General features: G+C 38.9%; 1 protein-coding gene across 1 annotated transcript in view; it reads left to right on the forward strand.

The window, feature by feature from the left end:
* The first annotated feature begins 290 nt into the window (after positions 1-290).
* The window catches only part of ASTN1 (astrotactin 1), a 315,948-nt gene continuing 295,255 nt past the window's right edge, over positions 291-20,983 (forward strand). The window contains exon 1 of the mRNA XM_054448052.2: positions 291-807. Within this exon, the coding sequence (XP_054304027.1) occupies positions 525-807 (283 nt within the window). The 5' untranslated portion in view covers positions 291-524. The remainder of the gene's footprint in view (positions 808-20,983) is intronic.

Genomic DNA, 20,983 nt, shown 5'->3' on the forward strand with positions numbered 1-20,983 from the left:
GCTTTGCAGAAGCGCCCTTTAGGGTGTGTGTCTGTGTGTGCCTCTCTCAGGCCTTCTGGATGATGATGCGAGAGGGAAGATTTTACATTGCAAAGACCAATGTATTAAAAATGCCGTGCAAGTAGTTCATAGCCAAGAGCCTTGCTTGTGTTGGAGGATGCAACGGAGGAGAGAGGCAGGAGCACCGGCAGCCAGCTGGGGGCTGACCTGATTCCCTAGAATCCTCAGCTCCCTTCCTCTTTCCTCTCGACGTCCTTCCTTCCCTTTTTCTCCGCTCCCCCCCTCCCCCGCTTTCCCTTCTCCAGATAAGCAGCTCTGGGAAACAAAGAATCCGGGGTTCTCCAGACATCAGAGCTTAAACCCAGGACTCTGCAAGCGGCATCTCATTCCGGGGTCCAGGGCTCTCCCGGCTCTCCATCCCCTCCCTAACCTCCCCCGCCTCCCGCGCTCGCTCCCTCGCTCCCTCCCCGCTCGCTTCCTCCCCCACCATCGCAGTGCTAGGAGGAAGGCGGCCGGGGCTCAAGATGGCTTTAGCCGGGCTCTGCGCCCTGCTCGCCTGCTGCTGGGGGCCGGCGGCGGTGCTGGCCACGGCCGCCGGCGACGTGGATCCATCCAAGGAGCTGGAGTGCAAGCTCAAAAGCATCACGGTGTCGGCGCTGCCCTTCCTGCGCGAGAACGACCTGAGCATCATGCACAGCCCCTCGGCCTCGGAGCCCAAGCTCCTCTTCTCGGTGCGCAACGATTTCCCGGGAGAAATGGTCGTGGTGGACGACCTGGAGAACACGGAGCTGCCCTACTTCGTGCTGGGTGAGTCCCGGGGGAGGTCGACGCGGCCGGAGGCGCTGGACCGGCGCCCCCACCCCCCACTCCAGCTCGCTCTACACACCCACTCGCCGACGACCTCCCCTCCCCCACTCCTACCTCCCGGATCCGCCCCACTCCCGGACCATTCTCCACACCCACTTGCATACTAGCGCCTCTGTGCACCTGACTTCTCCCCAAATCCGACCTGGATGCTGAGCCTCCTCTCAGCTGCCCTGCCTCAGAGAAACAGGTTGCATGAGTCTCTCTGAAACCTCTCCCAGCCTTGACCTCCCAGCTTTGATTCAGGAGCACATTCACACAGCAATTTTTGTCTGCTACCAGCTCAACTCCCATAATCCCTTCTCCCCACTCCCTAGCCACATGCTCAGCTCTTTGCTTCACTCACTCTGGATACCCACACCCACCCACAGCACTTCCTGGGGGCTTTAGGAACAGGTATCCTGTTATCACCTTGCCAGCTATGTGCAGGGCAGATTCTAGTCTTCATTCATGGAGAGCCCTTTATCTGTCACCAGGCTACTGACACCCTCCCTTCCAAACACTCAAGTTTCTTATCACCCAGCTGTTCATTCTGGGAAGTCCTGCCTCCATGCTTAGATGTCACAACCCCCTAATTCAACCACATCCACACATCCATGTCACATCACAGTTGGTTAAAGATATTATACAACTGTAGTCTGTTAATATTGGTCTCTTCTTTGTTCCCAGGGCCACCTTAGATAGGCGTAGGCACTCCTGCACACAGAATGACCTTTCCAGGCAAGGGGCTCTTCCTTCCTTTGTTTGTTTACATCTCTCTGTTTTTGGTATTCCCACTGTAATTTTCTTAGGTCACCTTCAGGTAGTGGAACTCCTGTCACTTCAGGTACTGGAACCCATACATTACTTCAAATCATCCCTGTTTTCCACTACTAAGCTGCAAAGATATTGTGGTCCTGCTCTAGTATCTTCCAAAGCACCACAAGTTCATGTCACTTAGCCAAATTCCCCTCACTTCTCCATGTGCAGATGGAGCTCTCACCCTGCTGTGCATGCCTACCATGCAATCCATTTCTTTAGTGATGTTGCCAATTATTCTTATTTTGCCCAGGAGAAATTCAAAGAAAACCACACTTCATTCTCTAGATCCAAGAAGAGAAAAAAAGAAAATGTCCAGGAGGCCGTTCCATCTACTTGATACCCTACCAACTAGAGTTCCATTTGCAGAAACATGGTTTCCTGATGGCCACATGTAGGCTACAGCCACATGTGGAATTCTAACACATCCCCCTTGATCTTCCTTCATGGGAGATGTCTTCACACTGAAAACACTAGGAAGTGAGTGAACAAACCCCTACTCTCCAACTCCTAGGGAAAAGCAATTTCAAAAATTGCCAGGCCCTTTGAAAAGTTGCTTTATAGTTCCTGGAGCGCAGCTCAGTTGAACCCATTAAACCCAACCTACACTCTTGATAGGATTATTTATTTTTGCTTTCAAAAATACCAATAACATAATAAAAACTGGGGACTAGCTGGAAATGGGAGCATTGTGGATATGCTGCTCATCAAAATGTACAATTACTGGGTTATTTAGAGGATGGAAAGTTCATGTTGAAGTCATGCTGATGTGCAAAGTACAATCTGTTCATCACAGTATATAAAAGTGAGTAGAGCGAATTATGTGTTTCTAAAGAGGCTGTTTTGCACTCTGCTTATAGTGTTTACTGTGCATGAAGAGGTACATGCATGGTGCTTAAAAAAAGGGAGGGCTAGCAGGTACTCAACATTTCATTTCTTTTTTGCAGAATCCCAAAACCAGGGCCTAATGCTGTGATGTGCCTACTAGGAACCAATGTGCACAGTAAAAGCCCAGATGTTATAAGAATGGGTTTTCTGTACCTCTGTGCAAAGCTGCCCACTGCAGTGTCCTGTTGGGGTTGCTGTGGTAATCTGGTGCAACTTGGCATTTACACACAGGCACACAGACACACTCTCTCACTTCAGGGCCAGATGCACTATTTAAATGCATCGATTGTCTCCCACCCTCCCAGTCAGTGGGGCATGCTCAGAACCAGAGAAGGACTGGTACCTATTCTTTCTGGATCAGTATGCTCAAAGGAAGAAGGAATGAATTTCAGTTTGGGTGGGTGGTTAAACAGATCTGGGCAAAGGAGTTTAACCACCAGAGGAGTCCAAATTTATGGAGGATAGACTCAAAGGTAGTTTTGAATTTAACTTTTGTGATCTTGATCATGCAGCTCTTGGCCAATGGTGAGGGCTGTAGTGACTTTGGTTTTTGAGATTTCCCTACTCCTATCTTTGGAACCTTGTTTACTTAATCCATCTCCTAGAGGAATCTGAATCAGTCAATTCTGGAAATTTATTGAGTTGTACTTGCTCAGCACTCAGAGGCATTACTAGGAAACAGAAGTTAAAAAAAATGTCTCTTGCCCTCAAGTAGTCCCTAGTCACTGGAAACACAAAGATACCTGTAAGAGCTGTACCTACCTAATTGTGTGGTATGGCTGTTAAGGGGTATAGGGATGCTGTGGAAGGATTTGCTTGTATGACAAGAGCAGATTCCGTGGTAATCACGGACCAGAAGCTTAGACTAAAATCAGATCCTGTCACTCCTTTGAGTGAAAAAAAAAGACAAACAACAAGAAAAACAAGCTTTGGCTTCCTTTTGCCTCTAGGATCAAGTCCTGTCACTTCACTGAGGCTAACTAGGGTCTTCTAATTCTGATTGCAGCCAACTTCTCCAGCCTTTTATCCCTCCAAGCCTGCCATGGCCTTCTGGACTGTTTCAAGACTTTGCACATGTAGCTGCTCTGCCTAGAAAGCTCTTTGCCCTTTCTCTATTAGGTGGTATCCATTCTTCCTTCTAAACCATGCACTTGTCATCTCTCTATGAAGCCTCTATCCCATTTCTGTGCTCTTTGTATGGATTAAAACAGAAAAACACTCACAAACGTGCAAAATTAAAAGTAGATTAGGTTTGGCTTGGACTAGGAAAGGTGAAGACATTTAAGGTCATGGAGAAAAGATGAGCAAAGGCATTTGGTGGTGGGAGTGAATATGGAAATGGCATGCATATGGCATAGTGTGGGGATCAGCCTGCCCGGACAGAGCCTTGTGACATGACAGTAGTGGGGACTGGGCCTGGCTCTGTAGAGTGGCACATGGCTCTCCACTTCAAAACTAAGCAGGAAGGGCTGACTTGACATAGAAAGCATTGAAGTCTGGATCCCAGAGGTTATCTCAGCCATCAGCCTTGGCAGTTTTGCTTGTGGTATAATTCCAAGTAGAGAACAAGAGTCAATATCTCCTTTTCTCTGAGATAGGGTTTGCAAATTGTGATTCAAGGGCCTAATATGACTTTTAGGCATGTTTTGTTTGACTACATATAGTTTTTAAAATGCTTTGAATATGAATGTTTTTAGTTAGGTCTAGATTGCTATACTTCTCACAGATACCGATGGTTCTGTGCCTGATATACTTCTTCATAGTACTTATCTGGCAACTCTAAGCCACGTAATCTAAACCTAAACCCCTGCTTTCAGATGTGTGGTGAAAGCCTCAAAAGTATTGCAAAATTGCTGTCATTTCTAATTTAAAATATTTAGGCAAATAAGCCTTAGCATCCTCTCAGGAGATTTAAGAGATTTGCCAAATTAGTCAACTAATATTTCATATCTGAACTAAAATTTCATATTTCAGCTTTCAAAATAGTAGACATTCTTGCTTTGGAGCATATTTGATTTGGAGATAAGGAGTTAACCTGAAGTGTGGCTTCCAGGTTTTCTGTGCTGTGAATAGAATATATTTTTATATCAGCCTCATTACTATTTGAAGGAGAAGCCCTTCTATTTCACCCAACTATTGAGCTTTTGCATGTGTACAACTTAGTGAAGAAAGGTGTTTCTCTTGTGCCTTGGCATTTTGCTTTAGCTGTCATGGCTTTTGATTGAAGAAGGTATTCCTGAAGATAAATCAATCAGCCTGCAGAGATGTAGTAAGTTCCCACATGCAAGGTGCTGTTTAAAGTGTCTGGAGCAGGCAAGTGTGGCGGTTAAAAGAACAGGCTTTGAAGACAGATTTGCTGTCAACTTCTGGCTTTCTACTTATTCCAGCAGTGGAGAAAACAGAAGAATGAGGGAGTTAAATAGCTTACTCAGGGTCACTTAGTGAACAGTTGATGGATCCATCATTCGAACTCAGGTCAATATGATGTTTAAGCCTTTCTCTGAGCTACTATTTTACATGCCTTAAAAGTTTTCAGAATCGTTTCTTTTTCATGATTGAACAAAAGGAGCCCTGAAAATGGTTAAAATAGGGAAAGCACACTCACCTAGTTTGTGTAGAGGAGTCTTATGATCTTTATGCAAATACTTCTTGAATATCCTTGCCCATTGAGTGATTTCTCACACCAGCCTTAATAACTTTATCAAAAAATAGTTAGCTAAGTACATATACTTTGCTAAGAAGAGTTTGGGAATTCTTATTTATTTATAGTTTTCAGGTTCAGGTAGCCATGTTTCCATGTTCCTGTGGTGACATGTATGGGACTCACAGTCACGGTAAACAAGATAGGAAGGCTGCATTGGGGATGAAGGTAATATGTTCAGTGCTCTTCTGAGGAGGGTCCTACAGAAATGCAAACTGAGAGTCCCAGAGAGAAGTCTCCCTTGTTAAATGGAGCTATCCAGAAGGTAATGTGGTTTTAGCTACTTGTCCAAAGCCAGTGATCTTTGTATTGGGTGGTCTTGTGCTTAGAACTTATTTTGAGAGCTCAGTGGAGCTGTTTAAATAGCAGTTACTGAGCTTTTCAATTGGCTTCAAAGGTAATATTGGACATAATGTTACTTATGGGTGAGCTTTGGCCTGATAGGAAACAGTTAAAATACCCAGGTATCCCCAATTCTTTTCACACATCTCTCCATCTTCCCATTTGAGGGGAAACTTTAAAGTATGTTTCTTTTCCTTCTTTTTTCTCTCCACTACAGTGAGCTGCCTAGGTTAACAGTAAATGCATTTGTATAGATTGGCAGCCCTATCCAAGACATAGTAGATGAATGCTAGCAATCCTAAGGTAGGTTCTTCAGCACTTATATAACTCATGCTATCAAAATGTGCTAATTTATAGTATTGAGAGGGTTATTATTTACTGTTTCTCAACAGAAATTTAGAGTTTTACAACAAAGGAATTTCAAATGTGAATGATGAATTTTACAACATTTTAACTGCTTTTTTAGATATGTGGATATGACTTGAATTCAAGTAATTAGAGTTTTTGAAGAAAAAATAAAATTTTAATTTCTTTTTTTTTTTTTTTTTTTTTTTTGCGATGGAGCCTCACTTTGTCACCCAGGCTGGAGTGCAGTGGCACAATCTCGGGTCACTGCAACCTCCACCTCTCAGATTCAAGGAATTCTCCTGCCTCATCCTCCGGAGTAGCTGGGACTACAGTCACCCGCCACCATGCCCGGCTATTTTTTTTTTTTTTTTTTTTTTGTATTTTTATTAAAGGCAGGGTTTCACCATGTTGGCCAGGCTGGTCTTGAACTTCTGACCTCAAATGATCCACCCACTTCGGCCTCCCAAAGTGCTGGGATTACAGGTGTGAGCCATCACGCCTGTCCAATTTTAGTTTCTTTATTCATCTTAGGAAGCAAGATTGAGGTCTTGTCTTATAGACACACTATATATACACATATATATCACACACACACACACACACGCGCGTACTTTTTTCTTTCTTTTTTTAGAAGTGTAATTAAACTTAAAAGGCTAGTAGTTTCTCACATTAGGGCCAGTTTATGAGAACAAAACTTGGCAACTTTTCAGCAGGGACATACGAAGTCTTCATTTCTTCGCTGTTAAACCAGTTCATGTATATGCACACAGATGGCAAAAAGAGCTCTGTTATGAGCAAGTTCATCTCCCAGGACAAGTTAAGGTCTATGGAAATTTCGAATGTACTACAAATTGACACCTATCATCATTTCATTATTTTTAAAAATTAATTACTTAAAAAAATTATTTCAATAGTTTTGTTACATGGTCATCTATCACCATTTTATTCCTACTAAAAATATGAAATAGTTAATATTTTGTTTTTAATCATGTACACTTTAAAATTTTAATAAAGAACCCAAAGTATTTGTATAGATCTCTAGATTTCCAAGGAACAAACAATCAAATTGTTGACGGTAATCTAAACTGACATGACAACTTTTGTGAAATGATTTGGTATTATATAGTACAGGTGAAGATGTATATGCCTGATGATTTTGCAGTTCCACTTCTAGCTTTTCATTACACAGGAATTTTTACATGTATACATGAGAATATTTGTTGGGAATAGCAAAACCTGGAAGCAACCATTATCAGGAGACTAGAAATATACAAGGTGGCACCTTCATCAGTGACTTATTATCTAGCCAGGAAAATAAATGAGTTGTAGCTACATATATCAATGTGGGTAAATCTCACAAATGTAATGTTAGGTGAAAATAAGAAAATAGCTGAAAAAAAGTACAATTTTATTTATATAAATTCAGAATAACATATTGTTTAAGAATACATACAAATGCAAAATTTTTATGAAAAGCAGGAAAACAAAAACAAAAGACGAGTGTTACCTCTTGTGGAAAGGGAAGATTGTGTGAAGGGAGAGGGTGAAAAAGAGGGCCTCAAAGCTTCTAGCAGTACCTGATATTTGTTTTCCTTTTTTTTTAAAAAAAAATACAAATTAATTTTTAAAGAACAGTTTTAGGCCAGGTGTGGTGGCTCACACGTGTAATCCCAGCACTTTAGGAAGCCAGGTGAGTGAATGGCTTGAGCTCGGGAGTTTGAGACAGGCCTGGGCAACATGACAAAACCCCATCTCTACAAAAAATACAAGAGTTAGCTAGATACGGTGGCGTGTGCCTGTAGTCCCAGCTACTTGGGAGGCTGAGGTGGGAAGATGACTTGAGCCCAGGAGGCGGAGTTGCAGTGAGCGGAGATCCTACCACTGCATTCTGGCCTGGGTAACAGAGTAAGACCTTATAAAACAAAACAAAACAAAACAAACAACAACAACAACAAAAAGAATAGTTTTAGATTTATGGAAAAATTGGGAAGATAGTACAGAGAGTTTCCATATGCCCCATACCCAGTTTCTCTCACTATTAACATCTTATATTAATGTGATACATTTGTTACAATTGAAGAACCAAGGTTGATTCATGATTTTTAACAAAAGTCTATCCTGTATTCAGATTTTCTTAGTTTTTATCTAACATTGTTTTTCTGTTCCGGGATCTCACCCAGGGTACCACAGTACACTTAGTCATCATGTCTTCTTATGCTTCTCTTGGTTGTGACACTTTCTCAGACTTGTTTTGGTTTTGATGACCTTGACAGTTTGAAGAATACTAGTCAGGTATTTTGTAGAATGTTCCTCAATCGGTATTTGTCTGATGTTTTTCTCATGATTAGACTGGAGCTAAGGTTTGGAGAAGGAAGCTATAAAGTGTCATTTTCATCAGATCATATCGAGGGTACATTCTATCAACTTGACTTCTCACTGTTGATGCTGACCTCAGTCACTTTGTTGAGGTTGTATTTGCCAGATTTCTCCACTGTAAAGTTACCTTTTTACCCTCTCTCCATTCCTTTGAAGGAAGTCACTGTGCACAGACTATTCCAAAGGAATGGGGAGCTATGGTCCACCTTCTTGAAGGCTGAGTATCTACATAAATTATTTTGAATCATGCTATATAAGATAATTGTTTCTTTTCTTCCATTTATTTGTTTACTTATTTATTTATGTCCTATGGACTCATGAATATTTATTTTATACTTTGCGTTTTAATTCAATACTACTTTATTGATTTTATTGCTCAAATTGTTTGTCTCAGCATTGGCTAATGGGAGCTCTTTTAGTTGGCTCCTGTGAAACTTTGACATACCCCAGTCAATGTGGGTTTTTGTTTTGTGAGCACCTTTTTACTTCCTGTCACTACAAGCTTCTCCAGGGTCATCTTGCATATTACCTGCCCCTATTCTAGAATCAGCTATTTCTCCAAGCAGCATATGGTGTTGTTGGTTTTTTTGTTTTTTTTTTTTTTTTTTTTTTTTGAGACGGAGTCTCGCCCTGTCGCCCAGGCTGGAGTGCAGTTGTAGTGGCACAATCTCGGCTCACTGCAACCTCTGCCTCCCGGGTTTAAGCAATTCTCCTGCCTCAGCTTCCTGAGTAGCTGGGATTACAGGTGCCCGCCACCACACCCAGATAATTTTTGTATTTTTAGTAGAGACGGAGTTTCACCGTATTGGCCAGGCTGGTCTCAAACTCCTGAGTTTGTGATCTGCCTGCGTCAGCCTCCCAAAGTGCTAGGATTATAGGCATGAGCCACCATGCCTGGCCCCCATCATTCTTTTAATTGGAGGATGATGTTAGAAACCAAGATCTGGGAACTAAGTGTGCGTGTTGTTACAGGAGTGTTGTTGCTTCTAGGCTCTCTCAGCTGACAGAGCAAGGAAATATATGTCTTTACTAACATATGTATATATATATATCTGTAAATATTTCTATATGTAACCATATGTGTCTATATTAAGCTAATCATGAGTTCATACTGATGTCTCCAGCTTTAATCCATTATCTAATGATCATTACCTAATTAACATTAGCTCTCATCTAATTCGTGAATCATCTCGCTTCCTCCCCTTGCTTATCCTACTCCAACAATGAGTAACCTGACTCCCACCATCTACCATCCATATATTTAATTTTTTAGTTTTACTGTGAATTTATTACAGTATTGGTATTGTTTGCCCATACCACTATGGGGAATAACTTTGTTAGTTGTAGGGCAGTTTTTCTGTACAATTTCTTTTGTCTTTAGTCTTACAGATTACTCTAAAGTTGCTTAGGCCAACACTTTCCCCCCAACCCCCTTCCAGTGAGGTTGTTCATACATTTATGATATACTTAGTATTTTGTCACATTCTGCATTCATCCTGGGATCACTCAGTCTCCTAAATGATTTCTTTTCTTTTAATTTGCACATATAAAGTTGGCCGTTTGTTCCCTAAAGTTAATGAATTTTCACACGTGTATGATGTAATATATCCACAGTTATAGAATCATACAGAACAGTTTGATCACCCTACAAAATCTCCTACCCTTCATCTGTTTAATCCTCCATTCCTTACTTCCAAACTCTGGCAACCACTGCTCTTTTACCATCACTGTAGTTTTGCCTTTTCCAGAATGCCATATAGTTGTAATAAAGTATGTAGCCCTTTTAGACTTGCCTCTTTTCCTTAATATCATGCATTTAAGATTTATTGACATCTTTTCTTTTCATGGCTTGATAGCTCAGTTATTTTTATTGCTGAATAATATTCCATTGCATGAAGTACCATAGTTTGTCCATTTACGTATTGAAAAACCATCTTGGTTGTTTCCAGTTTTTGGCAATTATGAATAAAAATACTGTGAACATTAGTATGCAGATTTTTGTGTGCTTTCTTTTTTTTGTAATCTCATGCAGAGATTTGACTTAATCATATTTCTCAGTTCACAGCATATTTTATTATAGGTCTCTGAAAGCCCTTACTCCTTCCAGTCGTTTATTGATTTGCCTATTTGCTTCTTTTCCTTTATACCTACTCTCAGTTTTCACTCACTGTTCCCCATAGGAAAATACTCTAATCTCCCTAATGCTTATTATTTTTTTTTGGTATGTGTTCTTGCAATAAGTCAATAGTTGTTCTGTGTTAATGTATTTTAAATTCAAGGAAATGGTGGTGTGATATTGTTATTCTGATACTTACTCTTTTCACTCAGCACTATATTTTTAAGATCTACTCATACTACTTAGTATAAATGTAGCCCAGCACTGTCCAATAGGGATTTCTGTAATAATGGTAATATTCTAGTCCTGCCTTATCCAGTATGGTAATTTCTGGCCAAATGTAACTCTTGAACACTTGAAATATAGCTAGAACAACCGAGGAACTGAATTTTTATGTTTACATTTTAATAAGTTTAATTTTAAAGAACTTCATGTGGCTAGTGACTACCATATTGAACAGTGAATACATAAAACATGCCCACTATTGCAGAAGGGTTTATTGGACAACACAAGTCTTGTCAATTGATTCTGACTGTTGCAGAACACTCCATGATGGTCACCTATTACATTTTGCCAGTCCTTTCAGTGATGGACATCCAGGATGCCTCCTGCTTCCTGTCACTACAAATAATACTGCAGTTATCATTTTAGTACATATTTCCTCAAGGACTTTTGTGAAAATTTCTCTGGGATACATAGCAGGAGCAGAATTGCTAGTTTATAAAGATTATGCATATTTAATTTGGCTAAATACTGCCAAACTGTGCTCAGAATGGCTGGATCAGTTTGTACTCTCATCAGTAGTATTAATATTTGAGGGTTCCTAAACCCCCATACTCCCACTGACACTTGGCATTGTACAGTGTTCTAATATTTGTCAATCCACTGAGTGTAAAGTGACATCTAATTGTTATTCCTTTCATATTTTTAGGAGCATTTTAGATACGAGGGAGGTTATCTCTTTGACTGTAACATGAGTTGCAAATATTATTTTTCTCAGGTTATTGTATGTTTCTTGACTTTGCCTATGTTTTTGTTTGCTTGTTTTTTGTTTGGTTGGTTTTCCAGAAGTCTTTGGATTTTATGTAAGTGAAGATATTAATTATTTCTTTTTGACTTCTGTACCTTATGTCTTCATTGGAAAGGTCTTCTTCACTTTAAAGTTATAGAAGTATTCATCATTTTTTTCATGAATATTCTAATAGCTTTATTTTTTGCATTTAAATACTTGGTATATTTGGAATTTATTGTTATATGTAGTTGATATATGGCTTTATCCAAGTATGTTATGTGAAGCACCAACTTTAGCTGGTGTCTTCATCCATTTTGTGTCACTATAATGGAGTACCTGAGTCTGGGTCATTTATAAAGAAAAAAAGGCTTATTTGGCTCACAGTTCTGTTGGTTGGAAAGTTCAAGATTGGGTATCTGCATCTGGTGAGGGTTTTAGGCTGCTTCCACTCATGGTGGAAGACAAAGGAAAGCCAGAGTGTGCAGAGATTACCTGGTAAGATATCATCACAAGAGAAAGAAGCAGAGGTGCCAAGATTTTTTTTACTTAACAACCAGCTCTTAGAGGGAACTAATAGAGCAAGAACTCACTTACCTCCAAGGAAGGCATTAATATCTTCATGAGGCATCCAACCCTACAACCCAAGCACCTTCCATTAGGCCTCACCTCCAACACTGGGGATCAAATTTTAATAAGTGGTTTGAGAGGACAAACATCCAAACTGTAGCAGCTGTCCACATGGTTACTCAGATGGTTGATTACCATTTATTAAATAGCTCATAATCTCCCCTCTGATTTGAGATGTCACCTTTATCATATAATAAATTCCATAATACATTTGGGTCTATTTCTGAGCTTTTATTCTGTTCTATTACTATGTATATATATTCATGTGCCTATACCATATTGTGTTAATTATTAAAATTCTGTAGTGTGTTTTCGTATCTCATAGGGCTAGTCACCCTTTGCTGCTATTCTTTTCTAGAGTTCTCCTACCCATTCCTTTTTTCCGTATAAACTTTAACTGGCTTATCTGGTTCTAAAAATGTAACAAGAAGAAGAATAACAAAAGCTAGTGGTATTTTTAGTCATAAACCTTGTTAAATTTTTAAATTAATTAAGAAATAATTAAATATTTAAGATGTTGAATTTTTCTAAAGAAATTTATGTTTGCATTTGTTCAAATCTTGACTGCCCTTTAGTAGAATTTTAAAGTTTTTTTTTTTTTCTCATAAAGTTCTTGCACATTTCTTGTTAGATTTACTTCTAGGTATTTTATCTTTTTGTGCTTTTGTAAAAGGAATGTTTCCTTTTTCATTATTTATTTTCCAAAGGATTATACTTTCTGTATGTGAAAGATATTAATGTTGTGTGTTAATTGACTACCTTTGGTTGAGGGAACTTGATGCTATACACGTAAACCACAGCAGTACCCAGTGAAATCCTTTTACTGTTATCAGCTTCTAGGTGGGTTTTAAGTTCTAAATACAAGAAAATTCTGATGGTGAATCTGCCACACTATGGAACCTGTGTACATGTAGCATCATTTGGAGTTATGCAATGCAAATCTGTGCACTTTCTGTGGTCCTGACTGATGGCTTTGGATTGTCCTACTCTCCCTGGGATATCTACCTTTCCCCAAATATGAATTCTGAGAACTGATATTTTTTCTTACTCACGTCTCCCATCATAGTCTCATCCTGTACCTTGCCCTTATTATCTTTCCCATATGCCATCTCCTTCCTGATTTCTCTGACTGGCTCTTTCAGTCTACCACCAGTCAAGGACATAACCTAAAAAAGCACAATGGCAAAGGATGGCTGCTTTATTGAAAAGTTCCTTCTGTACAAACACATGGGAGGAGTGGCTATTTCCTTTTTCTCTCCACTGCTGCTTCTACACCACATGTTCTTAGCTTCATGGCCACATATGGGCTACAGAGTTAATTGAGTATAAAATTTATGCATAAGGGTGATTTCTTGAAAAGAGGGTCCACAACTTAAATCATATTTTTAAATGATTAAAATCTTGTAAGTGGGATAGAGATGAACTTTTTCTTTTCTGGAATAAAGAGTTCTTAGGAAGTGACTTAAAGAAGAAAACCTTATTCTCTCTCAGGCAACAATTCTGTGATGAGTGATTCAGCTTGGCAAGACCCTACTCCATGAAGTTATTCAGAAACCCCAGATTCTTCCACCTTGTTGCTCTGCCATTCCCCAGGCCCTTGTCCTCTTTCGCAGAGTCACCAGTACATGTGTTTACACTCACAGGAAGGGGAAGAGCAGTCATTCAGGGTAATAATTTCCTTTCTCTCTCTCTCTCTCTTTTTTTTTTCAAGAAAGTAAGGCAAAAGTTGCACACATCCCTTCTACTCCAATGCCATAGGTAAGAACTTTGTTACATGCCTGAAATCCCAGCAAAGGATACTGGGAAAAGCAGTCTTATCTGGGTGGTCACGTGTTCAACTTAAATTCTAGAAAGAAAGAGAGAATAGATTTTTTTGTTTTTGTTTTTGAAAAATAGCCGTCCCTACCATAAGGATTCGAAAAAAATTAAAAATCATTCTTCTAGGCCCATACAATTTCACTCTCCTTCCAGGAAACACCTCCTGTTTGAAAATATACATCTTTAGCTTGGTAATCTTCTGCCTCTCCTAACTACCTGTATTTACCATCTTCCAGGCCACTCACCAATGTGCTTAGTACTGCCCCTCTGTATTTTCTGCTATGACAACTCCTGCCTTTACACAAGAACGCATTATTAACTATATAGGCCTGGATCAAAACATGTTTTCTTATAGGGCAAGATATTAAATATGTTAGACCTCTTAGACCATATGGTCTCTGTTGTAACTACTCAATATATCTTTATACTGGCAGAAAAGCCACCATAGACAATATGTAAATTAATGTATATAGCTGTGTTCCATTAGAATTTTATTTACAAAAATAAGCAATTGGCCCATAGGTTGTATTTTGCCAACCCCTGAAGTACACAACACATTCAGCTTTCTACTTTATAATTCCTTGACTCCTGCAACTCCGCCTTCATAACTCCATTTTACTTACCCATAACTATGGTCACACCCTTCTCATCCCTAAAAATTCTTCAACCCTGAAACTGGCCCTACTCGAACCACAAATTCTTCTTTCCAGCTTTCTCATACTCTTTCACTCTGCCTGATAATTGGTCCTTGGAAATTCACAATTTCAATGCCACTTTTATTTTCTCCATGTCTGTTAGAATGCTCTGACATCTTTTCCTTTAGCTCAACTACCTTTTTATTAGAATCCTCAATTTCAGTGCTGCTTTTTGTCATTATACAGCATCTACCAGTCAAATGTCCAGAGGTGGATCAATTTCCCAAATTTACATGCTTTACCTTTACCCCCAGACTGAATGCTGAGATTTGTGTGTACATTCTCCTGTTTGTGTACATTCAAGGTACCATAGTTATCTGGGTTCTAGTCTACATTTGGTCCTGAAAATTGCTTATTACTTTTTATTGACTTTGGTCATCCCTTCCTCTCACTTCCCCAAGTGACTGTTTCAAACCTTTAATAAGCTAGTTAAGCTCCCAACTGAATTTCCTATCTTTACACTTAGCATAAGATGTTGCCTTGTAGTTGAGGCTATCAGGCATATTATCTCCAGTTTCATACATCTCCAACACACAAACTTGTAGACCCACTTTGGAATCATTCTTACTTTCTTACCTCCAATTTCCAGTGTATTTTGCTCAGAAATACATTAGAAGCTGCTCAGCTTCTAAGTAGCAGTCATGATACTAGGCTTTTGGAAGACAATGAGAAATAAAACAGACATAATCCTGTCTTTACAGAACCGGGAGTTTGATCTCTTCTAGGAACTTATATATATATATATATTTACTATATATATATACTATATATATTTACTATATATATACTATATATAGTATATATATACTATATATATATACTATATATACTATATATAGTGTATATACTATATATACTATATATAGTGTATATACTATATATACTATATATAGTATGTACGTACTATATATACTATATATAGTATATATATACTATATATATATACTATATATACTATATATAGTGTATATACTATATATACTATATATATACTATATATATTTACTATATATATACTATATATATATTTACTATATATATTTTACTCTCTCTCTATATATATATCTCCTTCCTCTCTTCTAGATTTTTACTTTTCTCTTCCTCTTTTTCCTAGATCTTTTCCTTAAGCCTATAAGCATACTCAGCTCTCCTTTGTCTTAAAAAATTAAAGAAACTTCTGCTTACTTGTGTACCCTCTCGTCAAGCATCGTGTCAGTCTCCCCATTCACAATAGCAGTCACAGTCCTGTCTGCTTCATTGCACTGAGGTCACCATTGATCCTCTAATGTTAAATCCAGGAAACTTCTATCATCATCTCAGTGGCCTTCAGTTTCATTTGTCACTGTTGCTCTTCCTTGAAATTGGTCTCTTCTTTTCTTGGGCAATGCACAATCTCTTTATAGGAAGGAAAATAACTTGTAAAACTGAAAAAAAAAAAAAAGCCAGTGCATTAAAAAAAAAGAAGAAAAAAGAGAGTCCTTGCCATATCAGTTGGTGGTGCCTTCAAAGGCCTAGTTATCTCCCAGCTTGTGATATTTTGACTCTTAGAACCTGCCCAAGAATACCCAGAATTCTTAGCAAGGCATAAAAAGACTCTATGACTGATTCCTACCTCTCTAGCACTATCTCAAATTAACCTCATATTAGTTTGGAAATTTTCTATTGTAAGACAAAATTCAACAAAAAGTGATGTAAACGATAAAGAAGATGCATAGGCTCAGGACAATGAAGGTGTGGTCCAGCTTGCCTTTATCTGGGCTCCAATTGTGGGTCTCTGCAATTTTCATGACTTTGACCTCTGGGTGTGAGCTTCATCCTCAGGCTGGTAGTAAGATAGCTGCAACAGTTCAGACATCCCTTCCATACGGAAAAGGTTCAGAGGAAGAGTCAGGATTGCTTCTGAGAGAGCTCTCCTAAAAGGAAGAAGGCCTCTTTCTCCCAGCAGACTCCTGCAAGCTACTCCTTGCTACTTTTTGCCATGAGTTGACTTATGCCTACTCTTCCTTGGACCAATCTCTGTGTTAAGAAGAATGTAATGACTGGTCAGCTTGGGCTAATCAGAGTCCATTCCTGGAGCTGAAGTTACCCACCTAGACATCATGGCAAGCAGTAAGGTGAAGTGACAGCCTCAAAGTTACTTCAACGACTCTCCTCCACTTCATACTTCAGGAATAATGGGCTATTATTGGCTCTTTTATTTTTTCCTCTAATTCTTTTCATTCTGCCTTATACGTCTTAGGTACAGTCTCCTTCTAGGAATCTTTTGAAGGCTCTTTGTACTCCTGTATTCTCATAGCACTCCATGCACTCATATTCCTTGGTAATATTCTAATTCTAAAATAATTTTCTTCTCTATTTGCCTACCCCTGCAACTGTAAGCTCCTTAAAGGCAGACAGTTTCTTAGTTATCTGTGTCCACAGATTCTGGCACAGTGCTGTTTGGCATGGAGTACCTACTTAGTGAATGTATGCTGAACTTGGTACCATTGAACTTTAACAGACTAACTCCTGGGAAGCCTTGGTGTAGCTCAGCAGCTCTGTAAGTGTTCCACAGATCTTCCCAGGGACTGATGAGACCCTTTCCAGGGTGTCTTTGAAGCGAAAACTATTTTCATCATAATATTAAGATATCAGTTGTCTTTTTCACTGAATTGGTATTTATAATCATGGTGCAAAACAGTAGTGGGAAAAACTGTTGGTGTCTTAGCAGGAATTAATAAAACAACACCAAACTATACTAGCAGTCATTGTACTTTTCACCACTCTCACTGTTTGTTTTTTTTTAAAATCCAGTTTCATTTAAGAATAACCCAAATAAAGCAGTAACAATTGCTTTATTGTAAATTGACCCTTGAGTACATGTCCCCTTAATATTCCAAGTGAAAAAATGGGGGGGGGTACACACAGAAAGCACTTTTGCTGCAAGCTAAAGTGAGATTGTTTGAGTTGCAGGCTGAACTATCTACTTTTGTCTTGTAACACAATTTTTACTTGAAAGAACAACTGACAAGCTAACTATAATTATTCAGACTTGAGTATTTGGCTGAAATTTTTTTGAAAGTGAACTAAGTGATCTTGGAAAACAACTGACGGTGTGTGTTGCCAGTGATAAAATTCAAGCTTTCAAGAGAAAAATTAACATATTATGGAAACTAGTAAATGCCGTAGTGAGCTTGACAGCTTTCCAATACTTGAAGACTTTTCTGATGAAATCGGTAATGCTATTAATGGGTGGGGGTTTTTGAAATTGTGTAATGAAATGTACCAGCATTTGGAAGATCTGTGTAACTCCATGAACTAATATTTTCTAAGTGACCAATGCATGTTTCAAAACTGTGCATGTATAAAAAAAGTTTAAATCTCAACATGGACAATGATTTTAATAAAGAGCATACAAAATGTTCAGTGTATGACTTCTGTTTCCACATTGCCAGTCACCTTTAAGAAATTAATGTTTGTTGAGTTTTGGCGTTGTATTAAAGAATATCTGTAATTATCTGAGGTGGCAATTAAAATATTCCTTCCTTTTCTAACTTTATGTCTGTGTGAAACAGGATTTTCTTCATCGATTTCATCCAAAATAACATGGTGTAGTGTATTTGCTAAAGAAGTGGAGATGAGTATCCATCTGTCTTCTATTAAGCCAGTATTTAAAATATTTGCAAAAAAAGTTGGACACTGTTATTGTTCTCACTATTTTTCATTTTGGAAAATATAGTTTTTTTAATAAAATATATGGCTTATGTTAACATGCAGTGGGTTTCTTATTACTGTAATGAAATGGATTAGTAAATATTTAAAAAATTTCTTAGTTCTGGCTTCAAATATGGTAAACATTGGTAGATATACCCCACATAAGCAAATGCTCTTTGTGATTCTCAATGATTTTTAGGAGTGTAAAGGATTGCAGAGGCCAAGATTTTTGAGAACTGCTGACCTAACTCCCATGGTACTTCAGCTGGGAACTGACCCTGATATTCCAGGGAGAATTAATTGTCTTTCATGTGAATGTAGCAGCACTTGGTTTACATCTTTATTACAGCATTCCCACAGAATAACACATTAGTTTGTCTGCCTGTGAACTTAGTGCTGATGGATGCCTGATATTCAGTGTTTAATGAATGAACAGACAGACAGACTGACTGACTGACTGAATGAATGAATTAATGAATAAGAGTTCCTGGTCTCCTCTTTCTACCCTCAGGTCTGTTTTTATTCCTGAACTGTTATGAGAGTCCTGTGGGTCCTATTGAGAACAGAGCTTTATACACACACAATAACCTCTTCTAATTAGATTTGTTGCCTTCAGCTTCCATTTCCTTCGGCCATATGGGAAATTTCTATGGGTCAGAAAGGAAGAGTGCTTGGTTGAGAATTTCAGAATTATGAAACTTAAAGAGATTTTCAGAGGTCCTTCCCTTTGCCACTATCTTGAGGGTTTTGGACATACAGTGAGCCTGGAAGGCACATTGTTATGGTTACTTAAAGGTCACAGGGGAGACCAATTGAGAGACTCTGACATTTAAAGCAACTTTGGCATGTTTCCCAGGGGCCTTGGTATTAAAGGGTAGGAGATAGCTGTTGTTACAGAGCCACTTGGAAAAGTATGAGCTACTTTAAGACAGCACACCTAAATCCAAGATGTTTTTACCTTCATTTACCTCCAGAGGAACAGAGCTGAAAGTTGATTTTTCCGAGGTTGCAGGTTAAAGGAATCTGAGAGTTAGCTGAGTTTCTCAAAATCTTAGAGATTTTGCTGGGCTAGGCAATCCTGGGGTCAGGCACTAAGAAACTCAGAGACTTAAAGATTTAAGGCACCCTGAAAACTGCTAGGTCAGTGCTTCCCAAACTTTTTCATGACAAGACATCCCTAAAAATGATGATTTTCCTCTATCTCCCTGGAGTAAATCATGTGTTTTCTTACGGTTTGAGGTGATGGGTTTTAGGGACTGTGGCTTACGCCAGATCCCACCAGTTACCCCGAAGGCAGGGAGTGAATATCGCTGCACATTGAATCTATTTGCAGCAGACTGGGATGCTAGGGCATATCTATTGGGAAATCATTTTCTAGTCTAAAGCATCTTTGTGGGAGGGGGCTGCAATCTCATTGCACACTGTGTAGATTCCTTTTGTGTAGTAAGAAATCACTAATAACCTTCTCCAAAATTTTAAAGCGGTGGTTCCTCTAAATTAGACCAGATTACCTCTAAACCACTGGGGCTGTTATCTAGTATGTTAAACAAGCTCAGAGATAACTTAAAATCATTGAGTTCCACAGCTGGGCGCGGTGGCTTACGTCTGTAATCCCAGCACTTTGGGAGGCCGAGGTGGGCAGATCACGAGGTCAGGAGATCCAGACCATCCTGGCTAACAGGGTGAAACCCTGTCTCTACTAAAAATACAAAAAACTAGCCGGGCGCGGTGGCTGGCGCCTGTAGTCCCAGCTATATCAGGAGGCTGAGGCAGGAGAATGGCGTGAACCCAGGAGGCGAAGTTTGCAGTGAGCCCAGATCGCGCCACTGCACTCCAGCCTGGGCGATAGAGCAAGACTATGTCTCAAAAAAAAAAAAATCATTGAGTTCCACTTCCATCTCATCTACAGACCTGTTTTGGTAGTAGCCTTAGGGACTATTCCTATTTAGTCCAGTAACCTGGCAGAAAAAAAAAAATCATGTTCCAGAATCTCTTATGACATCCACACAAATTAGAGCACGTGAAAACGTTTAATAGCCATTATTTCCACATGGATTTGATAAAGTTCTAGCTAACCCTAAAGGCAAAGAAAAGACATTTGTTTACCTCTGGAAACTTGTTCCCTGTCAGTGTTGCCCAATAAATGGTAATTTATTATTTTTAAATAATATTAGGCTTATGTAAAAGTTGTATAAATAATGCAAATAATTCCCACATACCTTTCACCTAGCTTCTCCTAATTGTCATTTTGCCAATTGTAGTATGATGATGAAAACTAAGAAATTAGCATCAGTATGAGAATATTTTTAGTCAATACTTGAGATATCATTTTAAAACCATAATATTTAAACATATATTAGAAAATATATATTAGAAAAATATAGGCATATGAAACCTATGATTTCATTCATAAATTCATTTTGTAATTAAAGTAAATTTTAGTTAAAAAACATAAAAGTGACTTTCATTTCAAGTGGCACATTGACATGGCAAAATTAAGTTATGAAGATATTATTTGAATGACATTTTGGAATCTCTGTCAACATAAATGTGTGATTTAGGAACTTTAAGAACTTACCTCCTTTCCCTTACTACCTTGGTAGAGGCTCCTAGGACAATGGCCTCCCAAGATGATCTTTACAACTTCAGGGTGCAACTTCTCAGTGATTTGCATTCTCCATCCACGATGGTTCGGCCCAGAATAA

Source organism: Pongo pygmaeus, chromosome 1 (genome assembly GCF_028885625.2).
Source record: "Pongo pygmaeus isolate AG05252 chromosome 1, NHGRI_mPonPyg2-v2.0_pri, whole genome shotgun sequence".
Lineage (NCBI taxonomy): Eukaryota > Metazoa > Chordata > Mammalia > Primates > Hominidae > Pongo > Pongo pygmaeus.